A 27,655-nucleotide genomic window follows, 5' to 3' on the forward strand; every position below is an offset into this window, starting at 1 on the left:
GGGGAGGTGTTGGGAGTGAAGAAAGAGTGGACCAGGTGTTCTGGAAGGAATGGTCTCTGCGGAAGGCTGACAAGGGAGAGGAGAGGAATATGTGTCTGGTGATAGCATCCCACTGGAGGTGCGGAAATGGTAGTTATTGATCCGCTGGATGTGGATGCTGGTGAGGTGATAGGTGAGGACAAGAAGGAGAAAGTGAGGACTGCATCAGAGTCAAAAAGTATGGTGCTGGAAAAGCACAGCACAGCCGAGGAGCAGGACAATTGATTTTTCGGGCAAAAGCCCTTCTTTAGGATGAGGGACGAGGAGGACCCTATCACTGTTGTGGGAGGGAAGAAAGGGGTGGAAGGATAGGGCAGACCCAGTTGAGAGTTCTGTCAACAATGGTGCTGTGGAATCCTCAGTTGAGAAAGAAGGTGGACATTTCAGAGGGTCCCTTGTCAAAGCTGGCATCATCAGAACAGATGCCCCTCTGGGACACCATGGTCCTCTCTTCCTCCACTATTCCATCCATGTACCTGTCTAAATGGTTTTATTTGACAAAATTGAATTCACCTCCTATACTACCTCTGGCAGCCCATTCCAGACACTCACTATTGTCTGTGTGAAACAAATTGCCCCTTTGGAACCTTTTGTATCTCTCTTCTCTGACCTTATGCCTATGTATAAAAAGATTTTAATAAGGAAATAGCAGAGGCAATCTTTAAAAAACAGAACAGTTTCAGAGGACCGGCAAAAATCTAATAGTATTCCTATTTCTGAAGAAAGAGCTGGAACAAATCCAGAGAGCCAACTTCACAGGCATTATTAGATGGTGTTTGGGAGGTTAAATATGATATCAATGCACTACTTGATCATAAGACTTTATCCTCAAAATGTAAAAGATTATTGAATTGACCAGCAATGTGAATGGGTTTTAATACAGTGGATAAAGCTCTTTTCTATATATATTAATAATGGAAAATCAGACATTAATATATGTAAAGGATTCGATGAGTTAATTTTCACATTAACGTACTGACAGCTGTTAACTCTTTGAATCAGTTTTCAAGTATTAATGATGAATGAAAACAATAAGCCATGTAATAATACCAAAAAGTCTTTGAAATGCTCACAACACTAAAAATATCAATCAACCTATTAAACTCCTTTTGACACATTTGGCCTTGGGTTGAGTTTCTAACAATCATTAATAGAACTGAGCCCAGTAAAAAGAGGCAGGACTTCAGGAGGCAGAAACCCAGACTCCATCTGCACTGGCATTTGGAACTCAAAGCTGTCAGTGAATAGGCAAACATTGGGAGAGTGATGTTAGGAGATGGCCCGACTTGCACTGTCTGAATCAAAGATGAAAACTTTGTCTGATGCATCTCTGCATCATCCACTAAAATAAATCAAAGTGTCTATTCTTGTCCAATTGTATGGTAACTGTTCCTGCCTCCAAAAACACGAAATATGGCAAAATTGTCAATTGGTAACATGAATATGAAAAAGCATAAAACAATGTATGGCCTTGATGTTATGTTGTGGCTTCTGTTTTATTGAAATCCCTCTCTATATCTCTCTCTAGTAGCCAAGGTTTTTATTCTGTTTAAAGTAAACTTTTCTAAGTATTGTAAAGAACGAAATACTATAAGGGGATTTCTGTGGACAGAAACATCACTTGGGATTCTATGCATCAACAATTAATGGAATAATTTCAGTTAGTCAAAGTGTCAGTGGCATGACACATTATTAGCTGTTGCTGAAAATGTGTTGCTGGAAAAGCGCAGCAGGTCAGGCAGCATCCAGGGAACAGGAGAATCGACGTTTCGGGCATAACCCCTTCTTCAGGAATGAGGAAAGTTTGTCCAGCAGGCTAAGATAAAAGATAGGGAGGAGGGACTTGGGGGAGGGGTGTCAGAAATGTGATAGGTGGAAAGAGGTCAAGGTGAGGGTGATAGGTCAGACTGGAGTGGGGGCAGAGAGATCAGGAAGAAGATTGCAGGTTAGGAAGGCGGTGCTGAATTCGATGGATTTGACTGAGACAAGGTGGGGGGAGGGGAAATGAGGAAACTGGTGAAATCCAAGTTCATCCCTTGTGGTTGGAGGGTTCCTAGGCGGAAGATGAGGCGCTCTTCCTCTAACCGTCGTGTTGTTGTGGTCTGGCGATGGAGGAGTCCAAAGACCTGCATATCCTTGGTGGAGTGGGAGGGGGAGTTGAAGTGTTGAGCCACAGGGTGGTTGGGTTGGTTGGTCCGGGTGTCCCAGAGGTGTTCTCTGAAACGCTCCGCAAGTAGGCAGCCTGTCTCCCCAATATAGAGGAGGCCACATCGGGTGCAGAGGATGCAATAGATGATGTGTGTGGAGGTGCAGGTGAATCTGTGGCAGATATGGAAGTTTCCTTTGGGGCCTTGGAGGGAGGTGAGGGGGGAGGTGTGGGCGCAAGTCTTACACCTCCTGCGGTTGCAGGGGAAGGTGCCGGGAGTGGAGGTTGGGTTGGTGGTGGGTGTGGATCTGACGAGGGAGTCATGGAGGGAGTGGTCTTTACAGAATGCTGATGGGGAGGGGAGGGAAATATATCCTTGGTGGTGGGCCACCTCCACACACATCATCTATTGCATCCTCTGCACCCGATGTGGCCTCCTCTATATTGAGGAGACAGGCTGCCTACTTGCGGAGCGTTTCAGAGAACACCTCTGGGACACCCGGACCAACCAACCCAACCACCCTGTGGCTTAACAATTCAACTCCCCCTCCCACTCCACCAAGGATATGCAGGTCTTTGGACTCCTCCATCGCCAGACCACAACAACACAACGGTTAGAGGAAGAGCGCCTCATCTTCCGCCTAGGAACCCTCCAACCACAAGGGATGAACTTGGATTTCACCAGTTTCCTCATTTCCCCTCCCCCCACCTTGTCTCAGTCAAATCCATCGAATTCAGCACCGCCTTCTTAACCTGCAATCTTCTTCCTGATCTCTCCGCCCCCACCCCAGTCTGACCTATCACCCTCACCTTGACCTCTTTCCACCTATCACATTTCCGACGCCCCTCCCCCAAGTCCCTCCTCCCTACGCTTCAGGCTCTCTGCCTTTATTCCTGATGAAGGGCTTTTGCCCGAAACGTCGATTTTGCCTGTCCTCGGTTGCTGCCTGAATTGCTGTGCTCTTCCAGCACCACTGACCCAGAATACCTTTTATCTTAGCCTGCTGGACAAACTTTCCTCATTCCTGAAGAAGGGCTTATGCCCGAAACGTCGATTCTCCTGTTCCCTGGATGCTGCCTGACCTGCTGCGCTTTTCCAGCAACACATTTTCAGCTCTGATCTCCAGCATCTGCAGCCCTCACTTTCTCCACATTATTAGCTGTGTATCTTCTGCCAAATGATAATAAAAGGCAGGCAGCAATAATAATGACTGAAACTGTTGAATTGTAATCAAGAATTACAGAATGGTTATGCAACAGCAGGACGCCATTCAGCCCCTTGTGTTTGTATTAGCTCCCTAAGCATTTTAGCTCAGTGCCAATTTCCTGCCTTTTCCACATAACGCTGCATATTGTTTCTATTTCAATAGTCAAATCCAATGCCTCTTGAACTTGCCTCCACCACACTTCCAAATAGTGCATTTCACCCTAAACTATTGCTGTGTGAACACATTTTTCCTCTTTTTATTTGCAAAACACTTTAAAACTTCCATCTGGTTCTTGATCCATTTATGAGTGAAAATAGTTTCCTCATACGTACCCTATCCACTTGCCTAATGATTTTGAAAACTTTTATCAAATCTCTTAGCCATCTACTCTCCAAGGTAAACAGACCCAACCTCTCCAGTCTATCCTCATTTGTCCCTGGATCCACTCTCATAAACACCAGTTGGATTCTCTCCAATGCATTTACATCCTTCCTATAGTGGAGTTCCTAGAACCTGACCTGAATTCATCATGACCTCCTTGTTCTTGTGCTCCACACCTCTATTTATAAATTCTAGAGTAGTGTATGCTTTAATAATCACTCTCTTCATCCCTGTCCTATCACCTGTACTTATACACCCAGGTCGCTCTGCTTCTGTATGCCTTATAGAATTTATGTCCTTTATTCTATACTGACTCTTCATGTTTGTTAATCCAAAGTGCATCACCTCACACGTTTCCTCATCAAACTTCATCTGCCAAGTAGCCAATCACTCCACTAGCATGTCAGTGTCCTTTTGGAGTTCTACACTGTCCTCCTCTCAGTTTACAATTCTCCCAAATGTTGAGCTGAAACCCTAAGTGGTCCATTGATGTCCTTTAGGGGAGAAAAACTACCATTTCTTCCTGCTATAACCTTAATGTCTAAATTAAGCCCAAATTTGTTTACGTTCTAAGAGAGCTCATTCCTTTTATCTCAGGTATTAGCCTAGTGAATTACCATTGGACTATCTCCATGGTAACTGAAGCCAAGGCAGACTATGAAGAGAATACCAGAGAAATTCACCTCCCATTGTGTTTACCTTATGGACAGCACCAACATCAGTCACTTTGGGAACTTTAAAATAACATTAAGGATAACTATTTTGAGAGCAAGATTGCAAAGTTAAATTTCAAGATATCGCAGTGCAAGATTCTCACAAAGAGTTTAATTATAATGTGAAATGTTTTAGTTTCTACCATCGCTGATTTGATTTATATTTGTAAGATTGTCAGTTTTAAAACGGAGTTTATCATGGCATGACATCCTGCCTCTAGCTTAGACAAACAGTCATTTCCCCTCCATCTCCAAGACACCAAGGACACTACACTACAAATGCCCCTTCACTCCAGCTTTCTATTAGATTCAAACTTCACACTTGCCAGGGTGGGATTTGAACCATGTAATTACCTGGGGACTTCAATTGCTAGTCCCATAACATCACCACTAGGTCACTAGCAACCCTTCACTCCAGCTTTCTATTTGTCTTAATCACCCTGCTCAGAGATGTTATTACACTCCTCTTGTGCAGATTGGACTTGAACCCAGGCCTGCTGCTCCAGAGGTAGGGACTCTAGCACTGTGTCACAAAAGACCTATTCCAGCTTCCCAGATATTTTTAATCGACCTGTTCAGGGATGTTACTACACAACACTGGAGCAGGCAGATTTGAACCGGATTACCTAGCTCCAAGATAGGGACACTATCATGACACTGCAAGACCCATTACTCCAGCTTTCATTTTTTTAAATAAACAACCTATCCAGACACAGCTCTCAAGCAGGTACAGCCTTGGACCCAAGTCTGCTAGACCTGAGGTAAGGATACTACCACTGTGTCACAAGAACCACAAGCATTCTAACTTTCTAAAACTCTATAAAAAGCATCTGTTCCATCATTGTGAAGCAGGAACTACTGGAAATCTGAAACAAAACAGAAGTTGCTGGAGAAACTGAGCAGGTCTGTCAGAATCTGGCAGCAGAGTTAACATTTCAGAACTATAGTCACTGGGAAAATGTTGAAGACAGGGAATGGGGGTAAAAGAGTAAATGATAGGTGGAGATGGAGCCCAGAGAGAGGGAGAAAGCAAGTTAGGCAGAGTAATGGTAAGCAAGAAAGACAGAAAAGCTGATAACGGGGATCATAGGTAGGGTAAAACAGGTTGAATATCAGCTTTTCTGTCTCCCTGGTTTACCATTATCCATCTTGTTGTCTGCCTAACTGTTTTGCTCTCCCTGTGGACCCCACCTCCACCTCCACCTATTGTTTATTATTTTATTCCTCCTACCACACCCTTTGCCTTCAGCATCCACACCACTTTTTCTTAGCCACTGCCTATTTCTGGCAGGGTCACTGGACTTGAAACATTAACTCTGTTTCTCTCTCCATAGATGCTGCCTAAGTTTCTCCAGCAATTTATATTTTTGTTTCTGATTTCCAGCAACCCCCATTCTTTGTTTAATACTAATGGGAGTCTACCAAACATGTGTAGCTCCTGAAGAATGGAATTACAGTATGAAAATGCTTTGGAAAAATGTGCTTACAACAAATAGATTATTATACATTTCTCCAGACAGTTCAATTTTGAGAGGAATTTAAAAGTGTCCCTTACCAAATTCACAGATAAATGAGAGAGTTTTGCTGCAGCTTGTTGTGTCCCAATGTTTGTATCTACTTTTCCATGAAAGGTAGCCGCACTTGGGTGATAGACCGGTCCCTTGTTCAGAAATCCCAGCATTGGGAAGCTGCAATGATGCACCAAGCCAGGATAGAACTGGGAGTATCAATAAATGTAAAACTTAGAATACAGAAAAACTGAATAATTTAGCCATACATACTTCAGCCAATAGTTACAATTTCTTAGCTGCTAAAGCATGGAAAATTAATTGTTGGCACATAACATTGAATCCCATAATATTTATTTAAAATATACAAGAGAATAGTGAAGTAATTCCTATTGCACTGGTCAGGAGGAATAATCAATATAAATTTTAATTTCATTTTTGCAAAATATAAAGTAATTTATGAAATATTCTCACAAGCCTTCAGTAGTTGTCAGGAATGAGTAAATCTTATTCTTTTATCTTGTGCAATGATATTCAAAGATTTGAGATAATATGCAGAGGCAAAAAAGTTAAATTGTTGCTGTTTTTTGTATTGTTGCCTCTGCTGCTTCATGAAAATGCTTTCCCTAACTCTTTATAATAATTTCACCATAATCTGAAAATGTTCTTCTGATCTCAAATGAGGCTCATGGTTCTGACAGTTCCCTGAGACCAACCTTCTACTGCTCATGTATTTGGGTCTTACCTGGGACATGGAGTCTCCGACTTGGTTCTGCTCCCAATAAAACTAAGCCAATCCACCACCTCGTATTGTCTGGTATATGGTTGATATGATTCTGCAGAAAGTTGTGCATATTTTCATTCTGTATATTGGTGAGATGCCCACCTCCTTGCTTACACCAGTTCTGGGCATCCCCAAAGTTCAGTCGTTGTTCCATAAACTCATAACATGAGTTTTGAAATTCTTTCTGATGTTCTAAGCAGGGCATTGCTACAATTTGCAAAACAAAATAAGACACAAGAAACAATTGCAAATTCATCCTAAATGAAGTCAGGAGGGAGCAGAACCTGACATCCATTGTGATTTGATTCATCAACTGAGTCTAAATGATTCAAGGCAGGACTTTTATAATGTCCACTTATTAGTTAATGCTGGATTAAATTTCCAAATCAACAATGGAAGTACTTACTAGAAACGTTTGGGTATTAACTGATATATACAGAATATCTTTAGGAATAATTACACGAATAATCTCATTAAGTGCTTCATATGGCACAGTAAACAAGTCACCGTTTCTTCCCACTGGTTAATGACCATTGAGCAAATACTGCTGCATATTCATTACATTTGTTATGTACTGGTCCATTTTCTATGACAGTGTATTCAGGGAGTTAAGACAACTTAGATTCAAGCTGGCTGAAAGGTTTTTGAAAAATATTTATTCAGGGAATGTGAGCTTTGTTAGCTGGGTCAGCTTTTATTACACATCCTTAAATCCCCTCGAAAAAGTAGCGATGAGCTACCTTCTGCAGTCCATTTGGTGCAGGTACACTCACAATACCATTAGGGAGAGAATTCCAGGATTTTGACTGCGTGATATTGAAGGAATGGCGATACTCTTCCCAGTCAAGACAATGAGTGGCTTGGAGGAGAATTTGCATGTGGTTGTGATGTCACTGAACATCAAGGAGTGATGGCTAGATTCTCTCTTGGAGGTGATAGATGGAGTTTATTTCAGATAAATGCAAGCTATTGCATTTCAGTAAAACAAGCCAGGGTAGGACTTATACAGTTAATGAAAGGACCCTGGGGAGTGTTGGTGATCAGAGAGACAGAAGGGTGCAGGTACACAGTTCCTTGAAAGTGGCATCACAGGTAGACAGGGTGGTGAAGAAGGCATTTGGCACACTTGCCTTAATTGGTCACAGCATTGAGTACAGGAGTTGGGAAGACATGTTAAGGCTTTACAAGACATTGATAAGGTCACATTTGGAATACTGCGTACAATTCTAGTTGACCTGCTATAGGATGAATGTTATTAAACTGGGAAGGTTATAAAAAAGATTTACAGGGATGTTGCCAAAACTGGAAGGTTTGATTTGTGAGGAGGGGCTAGAATGTAAGAGGCTGAGAGGTGACTTTATAGGGGTTTGTTGTGGTTCTGTTCGCCGAGCTGGGAATTTGTGTTGCAGACGTTTCGTCCCCTGTCTAGGTGACATCCTCAGTGCTTGGGAGCCTCCTGTGAAGCGCTTCTGTGATCTTTCCTCCAGCATTTATAGTGATTTGTATCTGCCGCTTCCGGTTGTCAGTTCCTGGAACTGTTTCAGGAACAGGGGACGAAACGTCTGCAACACAAATTCCCAGCTCAGCGAACAGAACCACAACAATGAGCACCCAAGCTACGAATCTTCTCACAAACTTTATAGGAGTTTATTAAATCATGAGGAGTAAGGTAAATAGTCAAAGTCTTTTCCAGAGGATAGGAGACTCCAAACTTAAGTTTAAGATAAGAAAGGAAGATTAAAAAGCAACACGCAGGGCAACCTTTTCACATAGAAGATGGTGCTTATATGGAATGAGCTGCAGAGGAAGTGGTAGAGGCAGGTTCAATTACAACATTTAAAAGACACTTGGATAGTTACATGGATAGGAATGGTTTAGAGGGAGATGAGCCCAAAGCAGGAAACTGGGACTAGCTCAGTTTAGGAAACTTGATCAGTATGCACAGGTTGGGCCAAAGGATCTGTTTTCATGCTGTAAACCTCTAAAACTCCCAATTCTTGTTGCAAATATTACTTGTCACTTATTGTTGCAACCTGGATATTATCCAGCCCTGCATTTGGTCATGGGCTATTTCAGTACCTGAGGAGTTCATGAATGGTGCTGAACACTGTGCAATAATCAGTTCTGGCTTTATGATGGAGGGGAGGTCATTGATGAAGCAACTGAAGATGGCAGTGATAATAAAACTACCCTGAGAAACTCTTGCAGAGGTGTCCTGGAGCTGAGATTGAAGATCTCAGCCCACAGGAGGGGTCTCTCAGTTCTGCGATCAGTCAAAATCACTAGTAATTCACTGGTTCTGCAAGATTTCACACTTTAATCAATATCAGCCGGGCACAGGTTGTCCAGCAACACAGAGTTTAAAAGCTTCTGTGCTCCCTGGAGAAATTGCACAAATAGCTTAAAACAAAAACAATTTCTATATCATTCTTAAGAAATAGTACAGCCTTAATTACAGAGCAAATCCAATAAAAGGTAATAAAATGACATAACGGACAGCAAGTTAACCCAATGATATTTCCTGGGAACCAACTTTGCTTTGCACATTTTATCTCCCTGCACCTGCGTCTACAAGGTCAGCCAGGATGGTTAGTAATGTCTTATCTAGATAATTCCATACTGTGAAGAAAGCATTGTCTGCTAATCTTTGATTCAGTTAGTTCAGGAATCTAGCTTTTAGCAAGGTAAAAAGACATTTTAAACACAGTTGTCAATTTGCAGCCTAGAAGCCATTTTGTTATGTTATTTAATGTTACTTGCATTAAGAAGCCATTTTGTTGTTAGTAAGGGCATGTATTAAATGGTTGCTCCTGATAACAGCCTAAATCCTGATTTTAGATCCTCAAGATGACTGACGTCCAATAGGAAAAACCATACTCCTTTGTGCTAGATTTGACTCTAATCAGCAGAAAGTTTTGCTCCCTAATTTCCACTGGCTTGGGTTTTGTTAGGGGTCCTTGATGTCACATTCCTTCAAATGCAGCCTTGACATCAGAGCAGTCACATTCACCTCACCTCTGAGGTTTAGGGCTTTTGCCGATATTTGAAACCAAAGTTGAGCAGTTGTGTAGCTTTGGTAAATCCCCAATGAGTGGCAGTGTGCAGTTTATTCCCAAATAAACAGGGGCAGGGACATAAATTGGGTGCCCTGGTGCTACTCCTGACCAGGATGCCCGGGTCTGCCCCGACCCAAGTACAGGGTGCCCTTGTTTCTTTTCAGCCCTGAAGTACCCCTCTATCTCACAATAAACACTACTGCGTCTGAAGAAGGACCCGTTTAAATGCCTTGTTCTCTGATCTGTTGTGTTTCCATTCTATCTTGTGTTTTATCTTGAATTGACCAGATGGGCACATATTGCTTGGAAACTCTATTGAATGCTGAAACTGAGAGGATGACTACAATTATCAACTCTCCGCCTTACGATACTCATCCTGAGCTACTATTGCAGGATTTTCAGGGAAAAAAGAACTAAATTAGCAAGCTTGTTTAAAAATTTCAATTTAATGAACCACAACCATCAGACCTCTGTTGAATATTACTTAATGATGTGCTGATGTCACTGTGCTGGTAATCCAGAATGCCAAGTTAATGTTCTGGAAACCAAGGTTCAAATCCCACAAGGGCAGATAGTGAAACTTGAATTGAATAAATAAAGAAAATCTGAAAGCCAAAAGCTGGCCTTGGAACAACCGTGTAACTACAATCAATACACTTTTCGACCCGGATCTCCCTCAGCTGCAGTCCTCACTTTCTCCTAGTTGCAGTAAAAACCTATCACTAAAGTCCTGTAGAGAAGGTCAGCTACCATATTTACCTGGTATGACCTACATGTTAATACAGACTCACAGCAATGTTAAAAATCACACGACACCAGGTTATAGTCCAACAGGTTTAATTGGAAGCACTAGCTTTCGGAGCGCTGCTCCTTCATCAGGTGGTTGTGGAGGGCACAAGTGTAAGGCACAGAATTTAGAGCAAAAGTTTACAGTGTGATGTAACTGAAATTATACATTGAAAAATACCTTGATTGTCTGTTGAGTCTTTCATCTGTTCGAATACCATCATAGTTTTACTTCTTTCATGAGTAAATCACAAAACTTTTTTTTAAAGTTGCATTCTCAGGTTAACTGTAACAATTGGTGTTAGCTAGACAATATGTTGAAGGTGTTAGTCCCTGTGTTCTCTGCCATGATGTTTAGATTGATTCTAATCTAAAAAGTGAGATAACAGAGTTTTACATGAATACATGCAGTTTTTGAGCAAAGTACAATGCAACTCTGCAAGTACAAATTCACCTCACAAACGTATATGTATGTGGGTGCATGTGGGTCTTTGTGTGTATATGTCTGTCTGTCTGGATTAGTGGTGCTGGAAGAGCACAGCAGTTCAGGCAGCATCCGAGGGGATTTTACTGCCCCTCGGATGCTGCCTGAACTGCTGTGCTCTTCCAGCACCACTAATCCAGAATTTGGTTTTCAGCATCTGCAGTCATTGTTATTACCGTGTCTGTCTGTCTGGGTTGGGGGGGGGTGGGGGGTGAGTGTGAGACAGAGTGTATATGTGTGTGTACGTGAGTGTAGAAGTCTTAAGTCTGTGAGGGGGTGCATGTGTGTGTTTGTGTGCGTGTCTGTGTATACGTGTGTCCGCGTGTGTATAGGAGTGTGTGTGTATAGTGCAATGGTAGTCACCTGTAGTGTGACATGAACCCCAGGTCCCAGTTGAGGCCCTCCCTATGGGTACCGAACTTAGCTATCAGCCTCTGCTTGGCCACTTTTTTGCTGCTGCCTGTCCCGAAGTCCACCTTGGAGGATGGTCACCCGAAGGTCCGAGATCGAATGTTCTGGACCGTTGAAGTGTTACCCAACTGGGAGTCATGATTTGGAGATGCCGGTGTTGGATTGGGGTGTACAAAGTTAAAAATCACACAACACCAGGTTATAGTCCAACAGGTTTAATTGGGAGCACACTAGCTTTCGGAGCGACGCTCCTTCATCAGGTGATTGTGGAGGGCTCGATCGTAACACAGAATATATAGCAAAAATTTGCAGTGTGATGTAACTGAAATTATACATTGAAGAATTGATTGTCTGTTAAGCCTTTCATATGTTAGAATACAGTGATAGTTTCACTTCTTTCATGTGTAAATCACAAAACCCTTTTTTTTAAAGTTGCATTCTCGGGTTAGCTGTTAACAATGGTGATAGCTAGACAATGTGTTGAAGGTGTTAGCCCCCTGTGTTCTCTGTCTATGACCTGATGTTTAGATTGATTCTAATCTAAAAAGTGAGATAACAGAGTTTTACATAAATTCATGCAGTTTTTGAGCTCAGAGTTCTACATGAATGTATGCAGTTTTTGAGCAAAGTGCAATGTAACTCTGCAAGTACAAAAAAATTCACCACACAAAATATATGTGTGCATGTGGGTCTTTGTCTGTCTGTGTGCATGTTATCTGGGGTGGGGGTTGTGAGTGTGATTTTTAACTTTGTACACCCAACTGGGAGGGAACACTCCTGCCTGTTGATTGTTGTGCGGTGCCCATTCATCCGTTGCCATATCCTTTGCTCGGTTTTCCCAATGTACCATGTACCCAACCCTAATCCAACACCGGCATCTCTAAATCATCACAGCAATGTAGTTGACTTTTAACTGCCCTCTGGACAATAAGGGATGGGGAATAAAATACTGATTAAACCAGCGATAACTGATTAGAACATCCTGCTTTGAATCAAAATAAGACTGGACTCTTGTGATGCAGTAGTAGTGTCCCTAAGAGCCAAAAAGCCTGGGTTGAACTCTCATTAGTTCCAGGTATGTCATAACTCATATTTTAAAAAGAATCCGAAAGCCACAGAAAATTAGGCCAGGTTAGAGCTAACAACAAACGGTTCTCCCAATAGTTTGGCATTTTAACAAATTGTTTGATATCAGTGTGATGGGGTATTTATTGAAACAAACCAGTCCACTCATAGACCAGTAACTTATTACACAAAATACCGCTGTCAAAGGGCAGTCTCACCCACCGCAAGGCTTCCTGTCTGTCTGGTGTCTCCGCCTGTTCCGGGAGTACAGGAAACAGAGGGGCTGCCTCGGATTTCAGAATGGCTAGCAGTACACTGAAGGTAGGAGGGTCGACATTGTGTTACAATGTCTCCTTCATGTGTTCGGGCTATGCAGCTTGTGTTCTCACTCGCTGACGGACTCTCCTCATGGGAGGGAGCTACAATAAATAACAACCAGGATATGGGGGGAGAGAGGGTTACACACTGCTGCTTAATGCAGCAAGCCACAAAGTAAATGGGCATGAACTTTTATCAAGTTATTTTTTAAAATTTCGGTTAAATTTTCAGTGCAGCCGAGAAAAATGCCCACATGATATCATCCAGTAAACCTCATTAAATAAGATTTTATTGTGTGAATCAATAAAAGAATGCATGTGATTGGGTTTAAAGTTCTCGCTACATTTTTATCTGTTCTTGAACGCAACTTCAGCAAAATGCGTTTACAATTTTAAAAATTGTAACGAGAATGTGATTCTGAATCTTGGAATGCCTGCTTTAAAATTGTGACGTATCGGAATAAGTGTAGGGCACGACTTTCAGACCAATTCGGGGGTTTTGAATGGGTTAAAATTGTGCCCTGTTGTCCTTCATTGGCTCATTTCCCCTGTGGCTTGAAATGTGAATTTTCTAAGGCGCTTCTGGACAACTCTCAATGCAAAGTCTGAAATACTAGAAATCCCTGAAAAAATGTCATAGAGTCTCTATAGTGTGTGGAAGCAGACCATTCGGCCCATTGAGTCCACACAGACCATCTGAAGAGCATCCCACCCAGAGCCATTCCTCCACCCTGTTCCTATAACCCTGCATTTCCCATGGCTAATCCACCCACCCTGCACATCCCAGGACACTATGGGCAATTTCCCATAACCAATACACCTGACCTGCACATCTTTGGACTGTGGAAGGAAACCAGAGCACCTGGAGGAAACCCACACAGACACAGAGAGAATGTGCAAACTCTACACAGACAGACACCCAAGGGTGGAATTGAAACCAGGCCCCCGGCATGGTGAGGCAGCAGTGCTAACCACTGTCACGTTGCCGGTTCTATGTGCCCAGATGAATAATCTTCAGTATTCCTTGTCCCCTTTCTCAAATCATTCTGTAACCCTTTGAATAGAGGCATCTTCTTCACCATCCCAATCCCTAGCATTTGGCCGCTCCTTTACTGTTTATTCCCTTCTGTCACCTCTCTACCATCTGAACATGCCCAGAGAGTCGTGCTGTCTGCAGTTCTCTCAATCTTTCTCTTTTTTTTTCCCCCACCCCATTTCATGCCATTTAAAAAGCATCATTGCAGTCTTCCATGTTGTCTTCCATGTTTGACTATTCCAAAATGTCATCTTTTTCTGCTCAAACTTCCAAAGCTGTTTGCAACATTCTTCTGTTTTCTGTATCAGCACGTGTTGTGCACAAAGCCAGTAGCTCCCGCTGTCCTTCCCAGAAGCTGTACTTCAAGCCAACCTGCAGCACTTCGGAATGGTTGCAGGAGTAAACATATTCCCAGATTTGGTTTTAATGTTGGTGTTGTTTTGCTTCACCCCAATACAGAGACGTTTGAGAGAGGCAGTTCGTGTGTTGGGCAGTGGTACATGCCTGTTTTTCACGTATTGTACTGTTATCGGGGATGAGAAGTTTTATGCCAGACACCTGATGCCTGCTCTGCAGAAGGTTGTGGATCCAGAAACCTCACATACTCTTGCCATCTGGTTTATTTCCAAGGGATTCATCCCATGGGCAAAATGTAGGGACTCCACCAGCCTGGTAAGTATTTCATGAAACCATAATCTAGGTCTCCATCACAAAGTCCATCCTGACCATTCCCAAAGAACAGTTGAATCTGTGCAAGAAGTGAAGTGAATGCATAATTTCTTTTAGCATCATAAAGCACTTTGAACTTGCTGTGGACATAATATTTCAATGTTTCCACTATCCGCATCCATGCTGCATTTCATATTATTACCCTGCCCTTACTCTGTACTTGCAGCAATTATTTTGCTATGAAGAAAGTAAGAAAGACTGCCTACCTTACAAAAATAAAGCAAATGGAAGAAAATGTCCCCAAAGTTTTCTGATAAAAGGATGCAGATTGCAGTAATTTTAGTTGATAATAGAGTACAAACTAATGCAATATCATAATATGATTAGTGTTTCTGAAGTTAATATCACTTATGAAATATATGGAGTTTTCGCGACCTGTAAGGGAAGTTAACATGGAGAGTCTCAGAATGGCTTAATGTGATATTGATGCGTATCACCATGTATCAAGCATTTTAATGTCGAAAATAATGACCAGATTTAGGTGAATTCACATTGGAATCTAATGTTAATGTTCCTGCTCTTAAAAAAAATTCAAAGTTTTTCTAGAGTGAGGTAAGGGGGATAGTGTGGGAGAAGACCTTCAGAAATGCTTCAGTCCTTTTTTTTTAAGTACTTTTAAAGAAAGATAGATCACCTGCTTGGCTCTGCCCTCTGATTTGACTGTGAACTTGCTCAGATACAAACCATCAGCTTCTTAACAGCTTCATTTTCAAATGCAACCAACTACTTTTGAAATCCTTAAAAGCAAGAGTGACTAGTTTGCAGGAAAACAATACTGTGGATGTTCTGAGTCAATAGCCCACCAATGTGCCTGACTGTGAGTAACTGCAGGAGAGGTCAAGTAAGTGCAAACATAATGCCCTCAAAAGCCCCCAAACTCACAGTGATGAGTGCGATGATTCTTGGGATGCACAACCTACCTACAATGCCTGAAAAAATAACTCTATGTAGGTTTTGCAACTCTCAAATTGTTACTGAAGTTCTCTCCACTACCCACCAAACCTCTGCTAAAAAAACAGCCATTTCCCTATCTAATATTTTTATAATTAAAAATTAAAGTGTTCAAGAAAGTTGGGGAGAAAAAAAACATATTTCTAATGTTGAGTGATGCTTCTCCTGTGTAACGCGTAGAAATAAACGTGAGATTAATTCGGGTGGCCCTAGGATAATATTGGAGGATTGACATCGCTGAGCGTGTGGAATAGCTCTCACTGGTTATTGTTGATTGTTTGCCTTATTCACTGGTGATCCCCGACCTATTTCAGGAGGTCACTGTGTTTGGCCAAAAGTTCAAGAACCCAGTGGGAATTGCAGCCGGGTTCGACAAACATGGGGAGGCAGTTGATGGTCTTTACAGGCTGGGATTCGGATTTGTAGAGGTGGGAAGTGTCACTCCACAACCCCAGGATGGAAATCCCAAACCCAGGGTCTTCAGACTGGCGTCTGATCAGGCTGTTATCAACAGGTAAGCTAAGGGCTGTAAGTATAAATTCTTGTTTTATAGTTAACAGAAAATATTTTGGTGTAAGTATGAGTGACAGCAACCTGTTGTAGGTGCTTAAATTTCACCTCAAAGTGAAACCGCTTTTAAAGGTCAATCTCTTCATTATACCACACAGGAATACATTAAACAATACACATTACTCAACATCAACAACTTGTATTTACGTAGCATCTTTTAAAATAACAACACATTCGAAACCACTTCAGAATAGATTTCTCAAACAAATTTTGATGCAGAGTCACATAATGTCATTTTTGGGCAGATAGCCATAAGCTTGGTCAAAGAGATAGGTTTTAAGTTGTATCTGATGGACAACAAGGGAGGTGGAAAGATTTAAGAGAGAAATTCCAGAGCTTAGGGATCCTGAAGCATGTCACAATTGCTAGAGTGATCATATTATGGGAAGCTCAAGAAAGCAGAGAGCTGAGGAGAGCTATCTGCTGGAGGAGGTTACAGAGATAGGGCAGTGCAAGGAATTGAATTTGTAAATAAGAAACTTAAAATCAGGACATTGCTTGATTAGGTATTGTAGATTAGCAAACACAGAAATGATAGTGGAGCAGTCTTCGGTGTGAATAAAGGCATGGGCTGAAGAAATTTGGGTCAGAAGTAGAACGTGGAAGATGTGAGTTAGAAGCGTCAAGTGTAGAGTTAACAAATATCTGGAGTAGGCTTCCCAGCAGCAGGAATCTAGAAAAATAAAAGGTGAAATAATTGAAATATATAAGACCCTGAAAGGGAGTAGTTCCCTGTCATGGTGGAGATCAGAACTAGGGAACACTGTTTAAAACTTAAAAGCTCTCTCTTTAAAATAGAGATGAGAATTTTTTTCTTAGACAGTCATTAACCTGTTGAATCCTCCTCCCCTGAAAGTAGTGGAGGCTGTGTCATCAAACTTATTTAAGGTTAGATTAAGCCAACTTTTGATAGAGAGGGGAGTCAAGGAGTTACCGACTGGAGCAAAAAGTAGACAGGAAAGTGGTGGAGAGCACAACTAGATCAACCACAAACGAATTGAAAGGTGGAGCAGTTCTCAAAGGGCCATATGACTTACCCCTGCTGGTGATGAGCTGAGACAGATGAAGTCTGACAATGATATAACTATGGAATGGATGGTTTTTGTGGTGATATGTAGATGTGGTTGGAAACCATGGAGTGAGATATTGCACCAAGTCTGTGAACAGTCCGATTCAGCCTCCATCTGATGCCAATGTGAAGGATGGAGTCAGTCGTTAAGGAACAATGAAAATCGAAGCCTAATGGCTTCAGTCTTCTCCATGTTTACTTGGAGAAGGTTTCTGCTTAACAAGTACGGATCTCAGATATACAGCCTCATAATTTCGTTACAGTGCAGGAGGTGAGCAAAGAGATGGTGATGAGGTAGATTCATCAATGTGTTTGACAACTGATGTTATGCACATTGAGAACATTTTCAGTCAATGTTTTAATTTTGAAGGGACTAGTCAGTATTGATGATGGTACTTCACTTGTTCCTCCTCCCACTTTATTTCATCTCACTCAATAAGCTGAAGGCTGAGATGACGCACTCATTCCAAAGCTGGCAGAAACTGGTCCTTGTCCCTAACACCTTTCTGCTTTTGATCTGAGGACAGCATGCAGCAAGCAAAGGAAGACCCAAAAAGGTGCATTTCACTGTGATCATTCAGGGTTTGAGGTCAATGATTGCTAGTTTTATGTAGCAACCTGAATTCCATTCCTGATTCTGTAAACATGTGGATTTATGCTGGTGGCATACCAGGGCAATAGAAACACCTGGCATCCACAAGTGATTTATATTGCAGTTAGTTGCGTTGTGTAATATCACCAGATACAATGCTGAGAGTGGGGAATTATTCAGTTGTTGCTGGGACTGTCTCTTTTATATCTTTCCCCTCTCACCCTATACCTATGCCCTCTAGTTCCGGACTCCCCCACCCCAGGGAAAAGACTTTGTCTATTTATCCTATCCATGCCCCTCATGATTTAACAAACCTCTATAAAGGTCACCCCTCAACCTCTGACACTCCAGGGAAAACAGCCCCAACCTATTCAACCTCTCCTTATAGCTCAGATCCTCCAACTCTGGCAACATCCTTGTAAATCTTTTCTGAACCCTTTCAAGTTTCACAACATCTTTCTGATAGGAAGGTGACCAGAATTGCACGCAATATTGCAACAGTGGCCTAACCAATGTCCTGTACAGCCGCAACATGACCTCCCAACTCCTGTACTCAATACTCTGACCAATAAAGGAAAGCATACCAAACGCCTTCTTCACTATCCTATCTACCTGTGACTCCACTTTCAAGGAGCTATGAACCTGCACTCCAAGGTCTCTTTGTTCAGCAACACTCCCTAGGACCTTACCCTTAAGTGTATAAGTCCTGCTAAGATTTGCTTTCCCAAAATACAGCACCTCACATTTATCTGAATTAAACTCCATCTGCCACTTCTCAGTGCATTGGCTCATTTGAACAAGATCCAGTTGTAATCTGAGGTAACCTTCTTCACTGTCCACTACACCTCCAATTTTGGTGTAGCATTAAGAATCACTTCATTATTTTTTAGAAGATGCCTTTTTGAACGTGTTTTTCTTTAATACAGATATGGTTTTAATAGTCATGGTTCTATTGCTGTACAGCAGAGGCTTCAAGCTCGGTCAGAAACCCAGGAACAGCTTACAAAAGGTAAGATGTTTGGTAAGGTAACAGATGTTTGAATCCAGTGGATGTGCTGTATTGTTTATCAAACCTGCTTCACTTTATTGTTTCAGTTTATTCTGTTTTGTTTTGACACAAATTCTTTTCAGCTTTATTCCTCTACTTAGTCTGTGCACAATACACGTTTATCTCTTCTAAAGGTGCAAACTCGGACCATTGGAAAAAACTGCCTTGGCTGTAATACCGTGTCTTGCCACATGGTGGCACCAGACTGAGCTTTTTTTACGCAATACCTAAAGGAAATCCTAACTACAAAAGTTGCAGAGCTAACACAACTGCAAATACTTGAAATTCTCGCCAGCTCAATTCCAGTCTGAGGAGAGAAACAATCAAGTTAATGTTTCAGACTGTACACTTTTCAGAATTGAAAGATCATTAACTTGAAACATTAATGCATGTTTCCATCCTTCAACATGGGCAGCCTAACCTGCTGAATGTTTTCAGCATTCTGTTGGTATTTGAAAGCATCCTTGTTAACTTTATAACTGTCTAAATTTTCAACTTGCCAAATGAGACAGCTAAATGTCAATTAATTGTTTTTGAAAATGTTTAATACATGATGTGCCAACATTGATGGTCATCAGTATAACAAAAGCAATGCTGAAGTATAAATATGCAGTGCTGGAGAAACTCAGCAGGCCTGGTAGCATCTGTGAAGAGAGAAAGAGTTAATGTTTTGAGGCTAGTATGAGCTTTCTTCAGAACCCATCCTTTCAATTCTGAAGAAGTCATATCGGACTCCCAAGTGTTGACTCTTGTTTCTCTGTCCACAGCTGCTGCCAGCCTTGCTGAGTTTCTCCAGTATTTCCTGGTTTTATTGATGGGAATTGAGTTGGGATGTTCTGAACTCATCTGAAGTGCAGTTTATTGACTTTTTGAATTCCATAGAACAAGGAACAGGAGTAAGCAATTCAGCCCCTCAAGCCTGCTCCATCATTTAATATGATCATGGCTGATCACAGCCTCAAGTTCACATTCAGCCCTCTCCCACAATCTTTTAACACATTGCTAATTAAAAATCTATCTATCTCCTCATAAAATTTATTCAATGTTCTGTAGTCCACTGCAAGCTGAGGCAGTGAATTTCACAGGTTCCCGGCCCTTTGAGAGAAATAATTCAATGTAGGTTTATCCGACCTCTCCTTTTTAGCTAATACCCTCCAATCCAGACTACGTCCTGGTAACCTCTTCTGCACCCTCTTCAAAGCCTCCACATCCTTCCAATAGTGTGGCAACCAGAACTGCACGCAGTTCTCCAAACGTGACCCGACCAAATTCTTATATAGCTGCAACATGACTTGCAAACTATTTCTATTTAATGCCCGACTGATGAAATCAAGCATTCTGTGTGCCTTCTTTACCACCATATCCACTTGTGTTACTACTTTCAGGGAACTAAGGATTTCGACACCAAAATCCCTCAGCATGTCAAAGCTCTTAAGGATGTGGCCATTTACTGTGTACTTTCATCTCACATTTGACCTCCCAAAATACATCACCACACACACTTGTCCAGATTAAATTCCACCTACTCTTTCTCCACCCAGCATTCCAGCTGACCTTTATCCCACTGTATCCTTTAATATCATTCCTCACTATCCAAACATTCAGCAGGCAGATGGGGTTGGTTTAGAATAACATCATGGTCGGCATAGACATTGTGGGCCGAGGGGCTTGTTCCTGTGCTGTACTGTTCTATGTTTATCTCTGTTTTTAAATCTGCCATCCCTTAGCCTAAATACTGTACATTTGCCTTGGATTAAAGCCTCCTCTCACCATGCCTGGGCTGATCATTGCGGTGCAGTACTATGGGAATGTTGCACTGCCAGATGTGCTGAGTTTCTCCAGTATTTCCTGGTTTTATTGATGGAAATTGAGTTGAACTCATCTGAAGTGCAGTTTATTGACTTTTTGAATTCCATAGAACAAGGAACAGGAGTAAGCAATTCAGCCCCTCAAGCCTGCTCCATCATTTAATATGATCATGGCTGATCAAAGCCTCAAGTCCACATTCAGCCCTCTCCCACAATCTTTTAACATATTGCTAATTCAGATTAGATTTTGCACCAAAGCTCATTTGTATGTTCAAGTGGATGTTAATCATTCCCGTGGCAATGAGTCAAGAAAAGGAGTATGAGTTGTCCTTGTGTCTTACACAATTTATCCCTCAGTCAAGATCACCAGAGCATTGTATTTGCACAATTGTGATACTGGATGCTATTTTCTGCAAAACAACAGTGATTGCATTTTGAAATTAATTCACACTGATTATAAAACTTCTTAAGATATCTTGAAGGTGTGAGAGGCCTTATGTAAAAGCCATTTCATTTATTGTTGTTTAAATTGGATTTTAATGCTTCTGCAAAGCCAGTTGGTTCAGGTTCCAATCAGTGCCATTCTGTAATCCTCATGCAGTCCACCCTTCACAACTTTATCATCTGGAATCTGAACACAGGCATTGGTTCCAGGACATCTGCAGTGGGAAAAAATTATAAAATAATCGCTGGAGAAACTTGACCAATTTCCTTGTCTTTGAAGATGTAAAAACAGTTTAATTCCAGTTGTCACAAACAAAACAGAAATTGTTGGAAAACCTCTGGCAGCATCCTGTGGAGAAAAAGCAGAGATAACATTTTGTCCCAATGACCCTCCTTCAGAACAACTTAACTGTTTCTTTCCACAGAGGCTGGCAGACTTGCTGAGTTTTTTCCAGCAATTTCTGTCTTTGATTCTGATTTCCAGCATCTGCAGTTCTATGGGTTTTTTTGGTTTAATTAATGCTGAGTAATATTTCTCCTTTCTGTCAAACTCTGTGTAATATCTGTCAAATATATTCTGTTGGAATATTCTTCTAAACATGTGAATTATTTTTTGTTTCGGTAGTGGGGAGACCTTTGGGTATAAATCTCGGGAAGAATAAGCTATCTCAAGATGCTGCGGCTGACTATGTGAAAGGGGTCCAGCAGCTGGGTCCATTAGCTGACTATCTGGTTGTGAATCTGTCCAGTCCCAACACCCCAGGTTTGAGAGCGCTTCAGAGCAAGAAGGAGCTGAGGACTCTGTTGGAGAAGGTCAGCAAGAAGCTCTCCTTTATTTATGCAGTATACAATAAGCACTAAAAGCAAAACAAAGATTCATAGAATCCCTACAGTGTGAAAACAGGCCATTTGGCCCATCGAGTCCACACCAACCCTCTGAAGAGCATCCCACCCAGACCCACTCCACTACCCTACCCTAAAGCTCTACATTTCTCATGGCTAATCCATCCAGCCTGGACAAGCTGGGCAATTTAGCTTGGCCAATCCATCTAACCTTCACATCTTTCAACTGTGAAAGGAAACTGGAGCACCCAGAGGAAACCCATGCAGACATGGGGAGAATGTGCAAATTCCACACAGACAGTCCCCTGAGGGTGGAATCAAACTTGGTCCCTGGCAATGCCAACCACTGAGCAACCATGCCACCCTTATTGTTTGTCATTTCATGGCACAATGGTAGCACTTTACCTGAGTGTCAGGAGCATGTGGATTCAAATCCAACTCCAGAACTTGAGAGCGGAATCTAATCTGACAGACCAACATCCTATTGAAGGGGTGGTGTTCTGTCGGAGATGTTAAACTGACTCCACAATTGCTTTCTTGTACAGACATAAAAGCTCCCTTGGCATCATTTAAAAGAAGATAAAGGGAGTTCCGTCTTAGCACTGGCCTGTATTTATCCCTCAACCAACATCATTTAAACAGACAGCTGGTCAGTACCATGTCCAGAGTATTTGATTCTCTGTAGAACATGTTTCAACATCCTGAAATTGTAAAATACAACATATATGCATTATTTTCATTTTCTGTTGTTAAAGGAGAAATCAAGTATCTATCCACAATTATTTTCTTTATTCATACCCATTGTTGATTCCTATTTCATGTTGGCAAACATGTACTTACTTTTATTTTTGAAAGAAAATCTAGGCATTCTCATTTCTTTAGTGCCTCGGTCTATCTGTGCTGTTAGGATACTGCGTCTCCACCTTTTTAATAACTTCTTGTTAAAGTTTTTTTTAGCAACTTTTCCTAAAAATTTTTTCCAGGTGTTGAAGGAAAGAGACTCTCTAACTGTCAACCGGAAGCCAGCTATACTTTTAAAAATAGCTCCAGATCTGACAGCTCAAGATAAAAAAGACATTGCTGGTGTTGTAATGGAGGTGAGGACATGCAGCCATTGAGCTTGCACCTATAACCTGATCATGGATCTGAATTCGTAGAAATAAACCAGTCCGCTCCCTGAATTGGGCTAGGATGAGATGAGCTTTCCATTTCACGGGCTGGAGCAGGAAACCCAGAGGAGGTAATCAGCCCTTGTTCTGGGTGTGTTGTCGAGACAGATCTTGTCTTTTAGAATTCAGACTGTGAGGCTAGATTTGCATGTTTTCTTCCTCTCTATCTTTATAAGATATGGTAAGCCAGTGAAAGGGCATGAATCTGTTGAGTCACTGCATTATTCTCGTTCCCATGTGTAATTTTCCACTTGATGTATTGCTGTTCCAAATTGCAGCTGGGAGTTGATGGTCTCATTGTGACAAACACTACAGTCAGCAGGCCGCAGTCTCTTCAAGACCCACAACAGGCTCAATCTGGGGGCTTGAGTGGAGCACCACTGAAGGAAATGTCAACACAGACTGTGAATGAGATGTATTCACTAACCAAAGGTATTATTCAGCCACATTGAATCACAAATGGCATCAGTGACTGAGAGTTCAAATTCAATATTGGGCACAGGAGGCGTAATATTGGGAGGCTTCACTGACACAACACTGGGCAAAAAGGCAGAAAATTTACCCATTACAGCAAACAGATTTTCTCAAGATATTTTTTAAAAGGAACTTTGATTTAAATGGAAATTTAGCCAAGTTAATGAACTAAATTGGCTATGTCACATCACTATTTTAAACTGAAATGAGCCTTGAGAAATCTACAGTGATGTAGTATTATATATGGAAGATCTACAAGCTAACTAGACATTATTGTTTCAGGGCAGCATGCTTTACTTTGTGCCCTCTGTACTTCAAAATGGACTGTGAAGGCAGTTGAATTAAAATTGGAGGAGTAAAGCATGTTGCTGTGAAACAATAATCATTAGCTAGTAGAACCTCCATATATGTTTCTGCATCCCTCTAGATATTTTTATTTAAGGTGCACCTCAGTGACACTGCCCACTTAGTTCATTTCTTCAGCTAAATTTCCATTTTTTTTGTGGGAACCCCACTCCGGGACCTCAGCGCCTTGTCCTCCACCCCGGGATGTAAAGTGATATTGGTCACTTTTACTGTTGCATCAGGTTGGACACGGCCTTCATTTAAATTGTCCTTTCACTTCCAGTGTCTTTGTAAAGTCTAACCAAAAGCAAAAGGTCCGTGTTGCTGCATTCAACTTGAGCAAGGTTCATGATTAAAAGTTTGAACTCACCATCCACATCTCCAGATTCATGAAATTATGTAAAGATTTCTCACCATTTGGACACAATCCCGTGGCTCTCACTAAGACATGAAGAGGCACAAGGATGGTGGAGTTACAAAAAGGATTATTGTACAGTGGAATAGCATCGGATTGATGCAATAAATATTTGACTTTGTCCTCTTCTCTGGGATAACGTTTGACAGCCGCTAGGTGTCCTCCAGTAGTTTGCTGAAATGGCTATTGACAGTGTGATCAGTGGCTTTAACCACTGGGTATCAGAACCAGTCTTGCCCACACATATTTCCAATAAGGTGCTCTATTGTGATGAGGAATCAGATTTGCCCTCTCCAAATCCAGGGCAAAAAAACAATTGTAACTCCTTTTAGATAATTCAGTCAGCAAAGAGAGAGCAATTACAGGAGCAAAAAAGTCTGTGTTTAATAATATAGAACTCTAGTTAGACATACCTGCCTGGTCTCATGTGTGACAGATATACCCACAGACTGAGTGCATTGAAGGTTCACCAGACTACTCCCTGGGATGGTGGGACTGTCCAATGAGGAAAGATTGAGTAGAGCAAAGTTTAGAAGACAGCTGGTCTTTAAAGTGATAGGCAGAATAGATGCAGAAAGCATGGTTTCCCCCTCCTCCTCCCCATCCCCACCCCACCCCCAGTTATGGGATCTAGAAGCAGGGGATACAGACTCAGAATAAAAGGCAGGCCATTTAGCATTGAGATGAGAAGGAACTTTTTAACTTCAAGACAGAAATTGATAGATTTCTAGTAACTAATGACATTGGGGAGATGGGTATAGAATGGGAATGCGACATTGGGGTGATCTAGAATATATTGATAAAAGGTAGCACACAGGTCCTTTCTGGTCTATATTAGTTCAGCTATTTAATGAATGAACGCTTTAATTCTTTAGTTCCTTTATTTTTATTATACAAGCATACACAAAATCCATTTACTGATCATAATATAATTGAGATTCTTGCCCTGTTTTATTAAACTTGCAACAAAACCAGAAATTGTTGGAGAAACTCAACACATCTGGCAGCAACTACGCAGAGAAAGCAGAAACAACATGGTCACTGGAGTGGAAATGTTAACTCTGCTTTCTCACCACAGATGCTGCCAGACCTGTTGAGTTTCTCCAGCAACTTTTTTTCATTTCAGATTTTCAGTCTCCATAGTTCTTTGGTTTTATTTCATTTTGTGTTGAATTTATGTATATTCCAAATAGTAAAAGATCCTGCTGAGGCTGAAGTATTGCCAGTGTGATCCATGCCCCTCTAGTACAAGTCACATTTAATGAATTTAGTTGTTGTGCTTGCTTGTGCAGGAAGAATCCCTATTATAGGAGTGGGTGGCATCAGCAATGGAGCTGATGCCCTTCAAAAGATCCGAGCAGGAGCCACTTTGATTCAGTTGTACACAGCCTTCGTTTATCAAGGACCCCCTGTGGTGAACAAAATCAAACGTGAACTAGAGCAGCTGTTAAAGTAAGTGTGCTTTACTCATCCAATTATGCTTTCTATTCAGTAGCGCATTCATTGACAGCAGGGTGTTTCATAAACACTTTGTTTTTGGCTTGCAGTGTTGATTGAATGGGATGATATTCCTACATGTGGGGAAGTACATTTTCAGAGAATGAAAACTTGTTAAAGAGCAAAATCCATTGAACCTGGTGGAGCAGGTCACATTCGAGTCCCATTTAAAATCTGTTGTCACTCACCGCTATAAAAGCGATATCAGTATAATTCCAGCACCATGCCAATAACATAACTAGGCGTTAGACAGTACAGTGGATGGTACGATGTGGATTGTCTCACTGAATAATCAATCCTCTGCCCACATTGCAGGACAGATATCATAGCAACACACTTGCCATTGAATTCAGCCTGATGTCCCTACCTCCCTGCCTTTGAGGAATCGTCTCTATGGAGGCGGTATAGAGCAGCAGTGTGGTAGTGCGGATGAGCAGAGGGATCTTGGTGTCCATGTACACAAATCTTTGAAAGTTGCCACCCAGGTAAATAGTGCGGTGAAGAAGGCATATGGCGTACTGGCTTTTATTGGTAGAGGAATTGAGTTCCGGAGTACTGAGGTCATGTTGCAGTTGTATAAGACTCTGGTGCGGCACATCTGGAGTATTGTGTGCAGTTTTGGTCGTCATACTATAGGAAGGATGTGGAGGCACTGGAACGGGTGCAGAGGAGGTTTACCAGGATGTTGCCTGGTATGGTAGAAAGATCGTATGAGAAAAGGCTGAGGCACTTGGGGTTGTTTTCATTGGAGAAAAGAAGGTTTAGGGGTGACTTGATAGAGGTGTATAAGATGATTAGGGGTTTAGATAGGGTCGACAGTGAGAATCTTTTTCCACGTATGGAGTCAGCTATTACAAGGGGGCATAGCTTTAAATTAAGGGGGGGTAGGTATAGGACAGATGTTAGGGGTAGGTTCTTTACTCAGCGAGTCGTGAGTTCATGGAATGCCCTGCCAGTAGCAGTGGTGGACTCTCCCTCATTATGGGCATTTAAGCGGGCATTGGATAGGCATATGGAGGATAGTGGGCTAGTGTAGGTTAGGTGGGCTTGGATCGGCGCAACATCGAGGGCCGAAGGGCCTGTACTGCGCTGTATTCTTCTATGTTCTATGTTCTAAGTCCAGTATTTAAATAATAACATTTCTATCAGAGTAATTGTGTCATATAATTGAAAATGAATTCAGTGGCAGTTCTGTTTTCGCATGTCAGTCTCTTGTGATTGAAATTATTGCTGTGCTATCACACTAAGAGGGAGCTATTTCTTTCTGTTTCTGTGAGCAAGGTCTCAATTGTAATTCAATGTTTTTTCTTTGTAGGGAACAAGGATTTTCCAGTATTGCTGAAGCAGTGGGTGCAGATCACAGGTCGTGAGAGATACAATTGCCAGTACACATTACAGTGTTCAAGATGGGCTTGTTGCTGCAGTCACAACAGCGACTGTGTAGTTGCAGGGCAACTACAATGGGTTAGGCCCTGATGAACTCAAGGTGATAACTGATGTCTTTCATCAGAATGAGAAGACCTCGCAGCTTCACAGAAGAATATCCCTTGGGGATCACAAGCAGCTGAAGTTTTGTACCAGTTAATGTGATTGGTTTGACAGACAATCCATGGAGTGATAAAATAAAGAAATGGGATTTTAGTGAGCAAAGTTTGTCAAAGATAAATTAACAGTATAAGTATTGCATCCTCACCCAGAGATTCATAGAATCATAAAGATGTACAGCACAGAAACAGACCCTTCGGTCCAACTCATCCATGCTGACTA

The 27,655-nt window shown here is 41.7% G+C and overlaps 1 protein-coding gene across 2 annotated transcripts; it reads left to right on the forward strand.

Annotated features, from left to right (window-relative positions):
* The first annotated feature begins 12,866 nt into the window (after nt 1–12,866).
* On the forward strand, nt 12,867–27,538 carry dhodh (dihydroorotate dehydrogenase). Of its 2 annotated transcripts, XR_015759936.1 has the most exons (10): nt 12,867–12,902; nt 14,394–14,606; nt 15,929–16,128; nt 18,772–18,854; nt 21,771–21,958; nt 22,972–23,085; nt 23,436–23,589; nt 25,684–25,843; nt 26,204–26,373; nt 27,204–27,538. XR_015759936.1 is itself a non-coding variant. In XM_043706729.2 (9 exons), exons 1-9 carry the CDS (start codon nt 12,882–12,884, stop codon nt 27,256–27,258), a joined length of 1,188 nt encoding a protein of 395 aa, XP_043562664.1. In that variant the 5' UTR covers nt 12,867–12,881; the 3' UTR covers nt 27,259–27,538. The 2 variants fall into 2 exon arrangements, 1 of the variants encoding a protein (XP_043562664.1); XM_043706729.2 differs by lacking the exon at nt 26,204–26,373.
* Nucleotides 27,539–27,655: the final 117 nt, after the last annotated feature.

This window comes from Chiloscyllium plagiosum, unplaced genomic scaffold (genome assembly GCF_037043375.1).
Source record: "Chiloscyllium plagiosum isolate Xiang-an unplaced genomic scaffold, Cpla_swu_hap1 HiC_scaffold_17, whole genome shotgun sequence".
NCBI classification, from domain to species: domain Eukaryota; kingdom Metazoa; phylum Chordata; class Chondrichthyes; order Orectolobiformes; family Hemiscylliidae; genus Chiloscyllium; species Chiloscyllium plagiosum.